General features: G+C 43.1%; 1 protein-coding gene across 1 annotated transcript in view; it reads right to left on the bottom strand.

Annotated features, from left to right (window-relative positions):
• Positions 1-636: 636 nt before the first annotated feature.
• htra4 (HtrA serine peptidase 4) overlaps positions 637-12,278 on the bottom strand; it is a 14,872-nt gene continuing 3,230 nt past the window's right edge. The window contains exons 2-9 of the mRNA XM_068605096.1: positions 8,723-8,822; positions 8,421-8,625; positions 6,915-7,109; positions 6,773-6,805; positions 4,785-4,899; positions 4,616-4,673; positions 3,409-3,504; positions 637-865 (exon numbers count right to left, since the gene is read on the bottom strand). Of these exons, the coding sequence (XP_068461197.1) occupies positions 646-865; positions 3,409-3,504; positions 4,616-4,673; positions 4,785-4,899; positions 6,773-6,805; positions 6,915-7,109; positions 8,421-8,625; positions 8,723-8,822 (1,022 nt within the window). The 3' untranslated portion in view covers positions 637-645. The remainder of the gene's footprint in view (positions 866-3,408; positions 3,505-4,615; positions 4,674-4,784; positions 4,900-6,772; positions 6,806-6,914; positions 7,110-8,420; positions 8,626-8,722; positions 8,823-12,278) is intronic.

Raw genomic sequence — 12,278 nt, 5'->3', positions numbered from 1 at the left:
AGTTACTGTCACTGGCCTGCACAGCAACCCCGTCGGGTCAACAACAATGCAAGACATTGCAGCACGGCTGTTCCGGCGAAAGCAGCGCACCGTGGCGAGACGAGAGGCGCCAGCAGCCCCCCAGTCGAGCAGCAACAAGAGCGCTGTGGCCTGTTTATGATTAAATACAATATATATATATATATATATATATATATATATATATATATATATATATATATATATATATATATATATACACACTGTAGATAAACATTCTGGTATTTTGTGATCCCTCTATTTCCCGGAGAGCTGTGATGGTCAACTTGTTTCTCTGTTTGCTGACCAGCAGGCGATCCTGAGTTGAACTGATTACTGCCTCCACAAGAAAGGCCTGATTTTTCTGTTCACACTTCCCTGAGGAAAATTGCACAGGTTGAAACGCAGCCTTGAAGGGAAAAACACAGCGTTTAATTGAGGCCTCGCGGAGTGCAGACCTCCTTTGCGCCCTGCAGTTTACAGTTATCTTTCTCTTTGGCTCCTGAGTAGCTTTTCTTCCTTTATGATTGTAAAACATTGTTTGAGTAAAGTGCCGGCTCTATAAATAAGACCTCGCTCACGTGGCAAACCAAGCGATGCAGAGAACGACTCCAACAGCAGTTTGTTTCAGCTTTTAATCAGTAGTTTAGTGTATTTAAGTAAATCTCGATCTGGGGCGTCGTTCCGTCTGAGCGGGCGTCGTTCCGTCTCTTCGGGAGAGATGCTCAGAGTAACATCCTCCCCCTTTCGCCTCACCACAACTGAAAGTGTGGCGCCGCCCTGGACGGCTTCTCGCACGTCCTGCCTGTCGATGCTGAGGATGATGTCCTGACCCAACAAGCCGGCGCTGCGCAGGAGAGAACGCCAAAGTTAACTCTCAGAACCCCAAAGCACTTTTTTGAGGCGGTCTTTATTTATTTATTTTTGCTCCTGTCACACTATTCTTTCTGTGGCCTTAATTTGAACTGCAGTATAAAAGTCCTGCATCGCTATGGAAACAGCACAACCATGGCTAAAAGCAGAGAAAACAAAAGCAATGTATTTTGTGCTAACAGTTACCATGGCAAAGAGATAATATATTTCACAAATGTTGGAAAACACTGATATTTATACTGTATATCCAACATGTCACCAAGTGTTACCAATGCTGGGAAGTCTCTCTCTCTCTCTCTCTCTCTCTCTCTCTCTCTCTCTCTCTCTTTCTCTCTCTCTCTCTCTCTCTCTCTCTCTCTCTCTCTATCTCTATCTATGTATATATATCTATATATATATAGATATATATATAGATATATCTATATATATATATATATCTATATATATATATATATATATATATATAGATATCTATATATATATATATATATATATATTTACATTTTCACAGCCTTCTCCTCTCTGCTCTGTGTTCAGCAACCTGCAGTTCACAGATTTCTTTTTTCATAACTGGTCGTCCATCACTTCCTAGTTGCGTTGAGGAGCAAGTTTTTATTTGTTTTACCAAATAGTTCTGATATAAACGGCGTAGATTTGTTTCTCAATGGGTTTCGGGGCTGGGAGGGTTTGAAAGCCTCAGTAAAACCGGTACAGCCCCGCTGCATGGCTCTTACACCAACAGGACATCGCTGACCTTCAGACAAGTCAGTTCCTGTGTCAGGTTCCCTCTCCCCGTGAGACTAACCTAACATGGGATCATGGCTTCATCATTGACATTTATACACAAGGCGTTTACTCTCGCAGATGATCGTTTGCAGACTGATTGACAACACAAAACTGTCCAGGAGTAATGTACACCCCGATCTCGGACAACGCCGTGCTAAATTGAAATGCTCTGCTGTACACTGTTGTATGTTAGACTGCCGCTGTGCGCTCTGCAAAGCTTCAGGCTTCAATGTCACGGGAGGCTGTGTTGGACTATTAAGAATATAGAGAGCGAGAGAGAGATGCTGCCTTCACCAAGAGAAAGATGTCAGAGCTTGGCCTGTGGGAAGCACAGGGATAATGATCAGCCAGACCGATCTACGGCCTTGGGAACTGAGGAAATGCTCTTATTCCATGGCTGAAAAAAATATCCAGAGGGCCTCCAAATGCCAGTTCAGAGCTCTGCTGTTGCATTTTTAAAGACCTCGCGCCCGAAACAGGCTCTGTCCATCAAGAGCTACTGATTAGCTCCAGGTAAGGCTGTCTGATAAAAAAAGCTCAGCTAGAATGCAGCTCAGTATGCTATTGTGACATGTGCACGTGTCAATTAGGGGTTCCTGTTTTTGTTTGTTTAACTCTGATGTGTTTTGGACTGAAAAAAAGAAATAAATAGAAGAAGTCAAGAGTTTTGCTCAGACGCTGCACTTTCACAGAGCATCCTTTAGCTCATTTTATAATCCCCCCAAAATGTCCCTCTCATGAACCTTGGTCCCAATCACACCACCTGCCCGGCCAATGTTGGTGAGGTTTCTCATGCGGACACTGAAGCAGGGTGGGAAATTATTTTTCCCAGGGGGCCACATGAGGAACAGAAAATATTATGGAGGGCCGGGCCGATAGCCTGAACTCATTTATGTACTCTCTGCGACAGAGTTTGACAGGACTTCTTAGCATGCACTTGTGTGGTCTAATTTTATAAACGAATAAAAACATTCGGCAGGCCAGATTAAAACGCCCAACGGGCCGTAGTTTGCCCCTCCCCCTCCTGCACTAAAGGGTGCCCGAGGGACTCGGTGACACGAGGGCCACTGACCAAGCGGTGGTTTGTGGGGGAGTTTGGGAGTGAGAGCGGTTTAGGGTATTGGCCAGAAACACAACGTCAAATAATTGCCAAAGTTGCATTGACTGCTCGGCAAAGGTTTTCGTAAGGTTTTACAGCAATGTGAATGTGGATCGTCTCAGACTTTTTACGCTGACTGAATCTTTTTAGCTGTTGGTAAATGGACTCTTACTTGTATCGTCTTCCGGCCACTCAAAGCGCTTTAACACTGAATGACATCATTCACCCATTTACACCCATTCACACACTGATGGGAGAAGCTTCCACGCAAGGTGCCACATCATTATTATCAACCATTCATTCACATTCATACACCATAGGCGCAGCTACAAGAGCAATTTTAGGGTTAAGTGTCTTGCTCAAGGACACATCGGCATGGCTATCGGAATAGGGGATCGAACCGGCGATCCTCTGATTCAAGGACGACCCTGCTCACCCAAATCACTGAAACCAGCTGTCTGCTACAACTGGAAACAAAGCGGATGAGAGCGGTGAGACTGAACCCTTCAAAAAACAATCCAAAGGAAACGGAAAATGATCAGCAAATATCAATTACCCGTATGTTGCCCGTCTGGTGACATCATGACCTGAATGGGAGGACACAGCTCAAGTTATTGTAGCTCGGCTCTTACCTGGATGCAGCTGTTCCAGGTATGACCTCATAGATGTAAACACCTGAGCTCACATCTGGAAAGTCGCCGTCGCGCTCCTTGAGATCTTGGATGAGGCTGGACCAATGGAGACAAAGGTTAGATGAGAGAAATCTACAACGAGACGGTTTAAACTGACACTACTCGTACTACTCCAGAGTTGAAGAATTTACTGAACATCATTCTGCGTCATGATCAAGTTACTGTGACGACGTCAGCACAGGCATCACACACGTGGCATTAGGAAGTAAACCTGCCCCAACAAAAATTCTCAAACATTAACTGTTTTTTAATCTAATTTATAGGCAAATAAAATCTCTGCTGTGGAAAAGATTTGCTCTCCATCACCAACATCTCCATCAATACCCTTCAAGTCAGGAGCAGTCATGCACCGAGCCGTCAAGAGACTCTTGAGACTCGCTAAAAATGTCTTCCAGAACAAAACATGGAGTCGTTGACACGTCCTCGTGATCTTTACTCTTCCTTTTTTTGCTTTTTTTTTTTCTTTAAAAAAAAATATCTGAGAATATGCACACTAGGATGCACAGGGATCAGCAAACAAGTATTTTAATTTGTTTGTGTGTGTGTGAGATCTGTTTCCATAGTACTAAAGAAAGTGACAGGAAAGTAGAGCAAACACTGTAAAGTAAAAAATGAGAGGAAGTACAACTAAAAATAAAAGTTAAAAAAGAAAATAAGGAAAAATAATTAATCAAAACACGGGCACCCACAATCCCACCAACACACATGGCCTTTACATTTGTTCACAGAGTTTGTAATACATAGATTTGGTTACAGTTAATCAGACAGATGAAGGACACAACCATTCATTCGGTAACTCTGAATTAGGAACTTGGTAACTTCGGTAACTTGGAAATAGGAAATAAAAAGCTGCCACTTCCTCATGAAATGGTCATTACAGCCTCTAATTTTTTTTATTCTTGTTTTTTTTGCTACTATGACAAAAGAATTTCCTCTTGGGGATTAATAAAGTACATATATATCCATCCATCCATCCATCCATCCATCCATCCATCCATCCATCCATCCATCCATCCATCCATCCATCCATCCATCCATCCATCCATCTATCTGTCTGTCTGTCTGTCTATCTGTCTATCTATCTCAGGAAAACCATTACATCTTGAGCCAGGCAGATGGAGATGGTGAACTTGTGATGTTTACTTACGAGGGTGAGAGCTGCAGCATTCGGACGCCAATGAATGTATTTTTCTCTCCGGTATTTTCTGAATGCAAACGAAACGATTGGATAAATGAATTGTTTGAATGAGTGGAGGAGATGACAAAGTACTTCGTACAGACGGATGAGATCAACACCAGCGTTAGATCCTGCTCACTGTTGACTTGTCTGTCGTAGGAGTCAGCGAGGAACTGCCGGATTCTGTCAGCAGGGACGGCAAAAGAGATTCCTGCTGCCACTTTCAGGGTATTTACGCCGATTACATCTCCATCCTGGTAAAAGACAGAACGGAAGGAGGAGGAGACCAGGTGCGTTAACATCCACCCTTGCTTTTTATGCAAACCGTGACAATGAAAACAGAATGAGCCAATTATTGACGACGGAAAGGATGACTTCAACGTCCACTGAAGCTTCTGCTCCGATGAAGAGATACAAAGTCATCTCATGTGAGGCCTTCCCCACAATTATACATAAAACAAACACGAGGCTTTCGTGCTGTTTGAGGTATAACATTACGTTTTTACCTCAGGGTTTGATGCTCTGACTTTAGAGTTCTATACTCTGACCTCAGGGTTCTGTCATCTGACCTCAGGGTTCTATCATCTGACCTCAGGGTTCTATTCTCTGACCCCAGGGTTCTATACTCTGACCTCAGGGTTCTATACTCTGACCTCAGGGTTCTATTCTCTGACCTCAGGGTTCTAATCTCTGGCCTCAGGATTTTATACTCTGACCTCTGACCTAAACCACTTGTTTCAGCTCATTTCTCTTCTCTGTTAACATCATTGTTGGTCAGTTAATTAATGTGTTAGGATTCTATGAGTCAGTGATCGATGAGTCAGTCATTTATACGCCAAGGGTTTAATGTAGTGAAACAGCGTTTTGTGTGTCGCTCAGCGCGTTTTACCCAGAAGCGACCACGACTCTGTTTAAGAAACAAAATCACTTTCTTACCCATGCATCAGCGCTCTCTCACATTCCACACTACGTCTCCTGTTGAGAGCGTTTAATAGTTGAGCTGATGTGTTCATATTGAATATGAATTATTGCACATGCTTCTTGCACGCAGAATGAATCACAAATTGTTGTGTAATTCATGCGCCATTTGCCGAGAGCGGGCCGGTCATGTCGCTGCACTCGGTGGTGATACGGTTTTCCAACTGGAGAATAGGCGCCGCCCACTGCATATTAACCCACACCTAATAGTTATTTTGTGGCGACTGCGGATCAGTGGTAAGCAGGATCGTCTTTCAATCAGAGGATTGGTGGTTTGATCCCTGGTGCCGCTACCCCATGTCAATGTGTCCTTGAGCAAGACGCTTAACCCTAAATTGCTCCCGTAGCTGCACCACGAAGTATGAATTGTTAATAATCCTGATGTGGCACCTTGCATGGTAGCTCCTCCCATCAGTGTGTGAATGGGTGAATGATGTCATGTAGTGTGAAAGCGCTTTGAGTGGTCGGAAGACTAGAAAAGCGCTGTACAAGTACAGGTCCATTTACCCAATTTCATAACAGGAGTGGATGGAAGAAAAGACTTTGTTCGTCTTTTTTTTTGTCGATTTTCTCCAAGTTTGTTGGAAAATTGATTTGGATGGAAAACTGGTAATTCTGGGCTGACGCGTTTCATTTCTCTGCGAGACTATACAACTCTTTTTCTTCCAATGCACATTCCAAAACTCATGGTCTATTAAATGTTCCTTTTACCTTCAACAAAACCCATCAGTCTTGGTTATTGTAGTGTCTTATCTGGGTTTTCACAGTGAAGGACGATTTATAACATGCCCCGTCGGTATGGCAACTGTTCTCCTTTAGAAAGCACTGCATTTTTAGGGCGAGAGAGCTGGAGGCAGCGGCCCTGATAAATGAATGTACCATCTGTATGATTTTATTCCACGGTAACAATGCAAAGGCCCCCATAATCAGGTCTTGTCCTAAAATACTGCGAGGGAGGCTTAATCGTGAACCTGAGGGGGCAGACCGGAGACTTTGGGTATTAAATAATACAAAATCATGACCTTAGTCTTCACTGTCATGAATAAAACAGGAAAGATTGCCTGCGTAACAGAGGGCATAACAAGTATGCGAATGATGAATAATGCTATCATCACTTTTCATGCGATACAGCACTATAAATTCTCTCACCAAGTTGACGAGCGGTCCGCCGGAGTTGCCGTACTGTGAATCAACAGAGCAACAAAAACATTTTGACGTACTCATTGGAAACGTGGAACACAAATTTTGCAGGACCGAGACAGGCAACGGGTGTGATTGTGGTCTCACTGACATTGATGATGGCGTCGGTTTGGATGTAGTCCATGTCCGGGTCCTTAAAACCCAGCTCCACGCCGTTGCGCTGAGCGGTGCTGATGATGCCCGTGGTGACGGTGTTCTGCAGGGAGAACGGGCTTCCTACCGCCACCACAAACTCACCGGGACGCAGGTCTGAGGACTGGCCGAGGCGGAGCGCAGGCAGGGGACTCTGCAGTGAGTCACACAGAAACAGAACGCCAATCATAATGGGTGAAAATATGCCATCATTTCATTTATTAGCTCAACTTGGTAGGATTACTTAAGGACAGCAGGCTCAGTAGTCCTCCTAAGCATAGTTAATGTCCCGGTCAGACAAGTGTAAGACCAAACTGGATGAAATCAATGAAATCCTTTTTGCCTGCCACTCTGAGAAAGTGGATTTGTGGAACGTTTGACTGGAATGTTAATCAGAAAACAGTTCTCCCCAGTGGACACTAGACACATTGCTGTGTGTCTAGTGTATGATTCACAGTCTTTCAACATGTTCCATCAAATCTTTAGGGTGGTGTGTGTGTAACCACTTCACTTCTGACTTTAAAACAAAGCAATCGCTAATATCAATTTTGTGAACGTTATTAATTAAAACCACTTACAATCCTTCAGAGCTTTGATTGCCTCATCTGGAGCTGAATCTATGCCCCTGGCGATACAATCTGCCCTGCTTGAATCTTTGCCTATGGTCCTGACACCAAGCACTACACTGGGAATGCTTTTGTTTTATTAGCACCAATCTCAACATGGGATTTGTTGAGTATACAAAACAACTAAACTAAGCCTTCGCTTGTCCCTGCCTGCCTCCTCAAGGCTGATGACATTCTTCTCTGGGGTGTCTTGCAACGCTCAGCCAAAATTTATAGTAAAATCTCCAGCGGCATGAAGTCTTATGTCATCGCAAATTTGCCTTTTAGGCCGGCTCACAAAGGAATGCAACCCAGAGAGTTACAGGATTGTACAGCTGTCACCACTCCCTGATTGTTTTTCAGACAGACTCTTTCCCCTATAAAGCAGTCAAAGACAGTGATTGCTCCTGCTTTCTCTTTGGGAGTCTGGAGGTACTCTTGTATTCAGATCAGTGCTAAAAAAATGTTAATCATGTGCTTCATGCTGAGTGGAGTCTGACTGAAGGAGTAGAGAGTCCACCTCTACCATACAAAGCAGCTGCTTGTGTAAGAGTGTCTGAGCGCTGTCATGTTTTATTCAGGACAGCACTCGCTAATACACCCAAAAATAATCTGAGGCTCTAAATTTGCGAGACATGACCAAACACCGCCCCAGAGGGATTCAGACAACAACTTTGACCAAGTGAAGAAGGAGAGTTTGATTTTTGGACGGGCAGAGGCTCTTGTTGACTTTCTCCATGGAATGACTTTGTGCGTGGGGCTAACACACTTTGATGACAAGCTGCAAGGCCAGAGGGAAACACAGGACAGAAGTTAGTCCCAGGCCCTTGGGGAGCGAAGTGGACGCGGCGGGCACTCACATCTGGTTCGATTTTGATGAGAGCAATGTCCATCTTTTGGTCTACGTCCTTGACTGAAGCGTCGTACCGCAAACCGCTTTTCAGCTCCACTTTTATTCGCCGCTTGTTGTTGATTACGTGAGCACTGGTGACGATCCAGCCGTCCTCCGACACCACAAACCCAGAGCCACTTGACACAGAGACCTCCTCGCTGGAAAAGGGCACTCTGGAAAGAGAAAAAACAAAAGAAGAACATGTTTTTTTTAGATCTGGAGGAATATGAGTGTCACAGGTGACAATTTTCTCACTCCGGTTAGGTTTACCTTTGGAAAAGCTCGAGATGCACCACAGCTGGGACGATCTTGTCCACCACATCTGCAATGAAGTTGAACTTGTAGCGCATACTTCCTTGATGTGGTATTCCTTTGAGGACACAGGACAATAGATGACAAGTTATGGCATGTTAGGCCACTAAACTACTCTAAAATGTGATGGAATAAATGAGTAAAAAAGAAACAATATTCAAACTATTTCTAGCCGTGCAGGCAGCACAGATGTAAGTATTGATCAGTGTATGCAATGCTAATGTCATCATGCTAACATGGTCGCAATGACAATGCTAACTTAATGCTAATATTTAACAGGCATAATGTTCCCCATCAGTTTAATGTGTTAACATGCTGACTGTAATTGAGCCTGATCCCCACCGCTACGTACTCCCTGAAGTTAGAGCTAACATGGAGCCCACACCGTCACGAACTGCACTCCCTGAATAAATACTAGGTTTTGGTAAAAAAAAATGAACAGAGCAAAGTAGACAGAAGTATCTAAAATATGTGTTTAAAGGCTATATACAGGATGTGAAATTAATTCAGCAGCATGAATAGGTTGTAAAGATAGAAGCTAACGCCTACAGACCACAGTGTAAAAGTGAACCACCACATCACACGGCGATCAAGACTGAAGACAATGAAATTAAGGAACAGTGTTCCTGTAAAGTCAAGTCGGTGTTTATTCACTGTTGCAAACCATAAAAAAACGATGATGCAGCATTGTAATCTGTTAATGTTTGCTCTCCACATTTTTAAGTAACGCTTTTTAAAACTTAAATCACTGTTCGACACTATTTGACTATAACTAGATCTACCTTCATGATAGCTAGCGAACTTAGCGAAAGGTCATTTAGGCACTTTGAGCCAAATACTAGCGTTGGCATGCTAACACAGTGGCAAAAGTCAACGTGCGGATATTCGTCAGTTGTGGTTTGTTTTTTGTTTTTTTAGGGGGGGGCGAGGGGGATGCTGTAAACAATGCAACTATAGGCCGTAAGGTGAACCCCCGTTATCGTTTTCATCTCCACAGTCGTGCATCTACGCAATTTTTAGCTCATAAAAAGAATGTGTTGTGCTAAACTATCAAAACAAAAGTTTGTCGCTGAAGTTTGAGTCGATTTTTGATGCGGCGATGTTTTATGCCGAACTAGTTTCTTCAGAGCGTAACAGGATATTCGTCGCGAGTGAAGGTGACAAGACGCTCAGGAAATGGCGTTGGTTGTATTTGGGGGATAATTATCGTGCATCTGGCAATGCTGAGATTGGTCGACCAACGACAGTTCTCCCTACAGACACGTAGTCAACGTAAGGGAGATATCTTTTCCAAAACTTGTAAGGGCGTAATAACTAGTTTGTGAAAGACCCAGAGAAACACAAATATCCAACGAGGCAAAATCACGGACGTTTTTGGAATCCCTGCCGGATGCATTTTTAGGTCTCGAAAAGAGGACATGTTCGGGAAAAAGAGGACGTCTGGTCACCCAAAGTTATGTGACATGTGCTTTAAGCACTCCAAGGCACTACCTTGTGAAGCTCATAGCTGAGGAATGCCATTCGCCAATTGTTTTAGGTCTTTGAAGGGATTCACTATTTGCCCTTTTTTTTAGGCCTATGCGTCGGTTGTGGTCCTCGTCAGCAGTTAGGGCTGCATTTCAGTGGCCTTTAACAATCACACAGTTTCTTTTTGTCTTTGGCTGTTTTATCAGCCGCAAGAGCCATGCAATGTGGATTTGTGGATTCCTTATAAAGTCTTCCCAATCACACTGCAGCGAGTGTGATTTTAGACTGTGATTAATTCAGTGAGGATACATGTTTCCATCTATATTTGTTCTTATGTAGAGTAAAAGTTCAATTCCTATCCATTTCTTTTCCTAGCTTTTATTGCTGTTAATTTACTTGAGATCATGGACAAACAAACTTCTCCATAAAAACAAAGATAAGGCATGTACCAAAGCCATCTATTCATCTCTGCTGCCTTGCTTTATTTATGCAGTTTATTAGCTGTTTTTAAAGCTGATAAAGTTGAAGGCCGGAGTGCCGACAAGAGGAAATAGAAGGTCAAACCTCCGCAGTTTAAAAAAAAGGCGGGTTAGGTCCTTTTTAAAATACTATCTGCTGTGGACACCTGTGTTTGAGTCACCTGAGGGCAGTACAATCTCTTCCCCGATAATATCTCCCAAATTATCTCCGCCCGCTCTCCGAGCAAACACGCAATCCCACTTCTGAAGCCCCCACACTCTGACTGATGGTGTGTATAGAGAGTTGCACAAATGAACTTGTCTCTGCAGAAACAACCTTAGATGCAAATGACTGTGTGCCTCTTGCCAAGAGTGACTTTGGCACCAGCTATTTTTGCCTTGTCAGAGCTGAACTAACAAATCAACAGTATACTTCCTGTTGGCAAGGAGATCCTGTACCTTCAACTCTCCCCTTTCGCTGTTCGGCTTTATGACAACTTTGAATAACGGCGTGTAGATCACTCATTGAGCTTTTCCATCACAAATGTGTCAGTTCAGAAAGCGTGACATGTTTCCACCTGTTAACGGTCCTCTCTAACATAAATCATGTTTGTTAGACCTCAAAGGCGCTCACAGTGGGCCTCACTCACCAGCCGTTCTTAGAAAGACATTTCTTCTCAAAGCCCAGTTTCCACGAAGACATTTTCCAATGTTTTCTTCTTTGGGATTTGTTCTTAGGTATAGAATATAATCTGAGCACGTTTGAGTGCTGATATGTTTGTGCTAATGTGTGGTTCTTGAGTTTTCTTCAATCCCCCAGTTGCATAATATACTAATTCAATCACAATAATACTAAATGTAATTATTTTCATTATTTTCCAAAGCATTGTGGTCTTTTAAAATAAATAAACAATACACACTTCAAGAGTTATTATATGCATGACACTGCATGAATGCTATGAAACATGACGGCTCGTTTGGCGTTCACTTCCTGCAGAAGAACCTCAACTTGACATGTTGAATTTCTTTACATTTTACATGCCGAGTTATTGCAGGTGGTCTTAAAAATCTTCATTTGAGGTAATATTTCGCAGCCAAAATGTGTTATATAACTTTGTTCTCCTTTATAATGCATGTGATATTTGATACTTTATTACTTTAGGGTTTGTACAAAGGCAATAAAGTAGTCCATGATATGAGTTTACGGATCATTTCAATCGCCCCTCAGCATTGGGGTGGTTGGTTTATGGCTTCATGCTGGTTATGGACAGTCTATGGGTGACATCCTCTGGCAGTGCAAACGCCTTCGCTCATGCTCTGAGCGTGCACGCTATCTGTGCGAGTATAAACAAAGCTTTAGGGTGTTTCATTTTCACGTCCCTGCAGTCTCATGCCCTTATACAACGTTTACATGTGCTGATTACATTGGACAATGGTTATCATTATTCAAAGAACACAAGTAGGAGCAATTCTTGCGGTTTAAGAACACGCCGTGAATCCAATGTCAACCTTTCACAGGACCTTTCTTCAGAACTAATTGAATAAATGAGACCCATTGCCTTACTCATATCAAGTGTACATTTGCAGCC

This window comes from Clinocottus analis, unplaced genomic scaffold, assembly GCF_023055335.1.
Source record: "Clinocottus analis isolate CAN_PGR_092001 unplaced genomic scaffold, fCliAna1.0.p SCAF_7, whole genome shotgun sequence".
In the NCBI taxonomy this organism is placed as follows: domain Eukaryota; kingdom Metazoa; phylum Chordata; class Actinopteri; order Perciformes; family Cottidae; genus Clinocottus; species Clinocottus analis.
The sequence above is the reverse complement of the archived record's forward strand: the minus strand, read 5'-3'. Positions and strand labels throughout refer to the sequence as shown.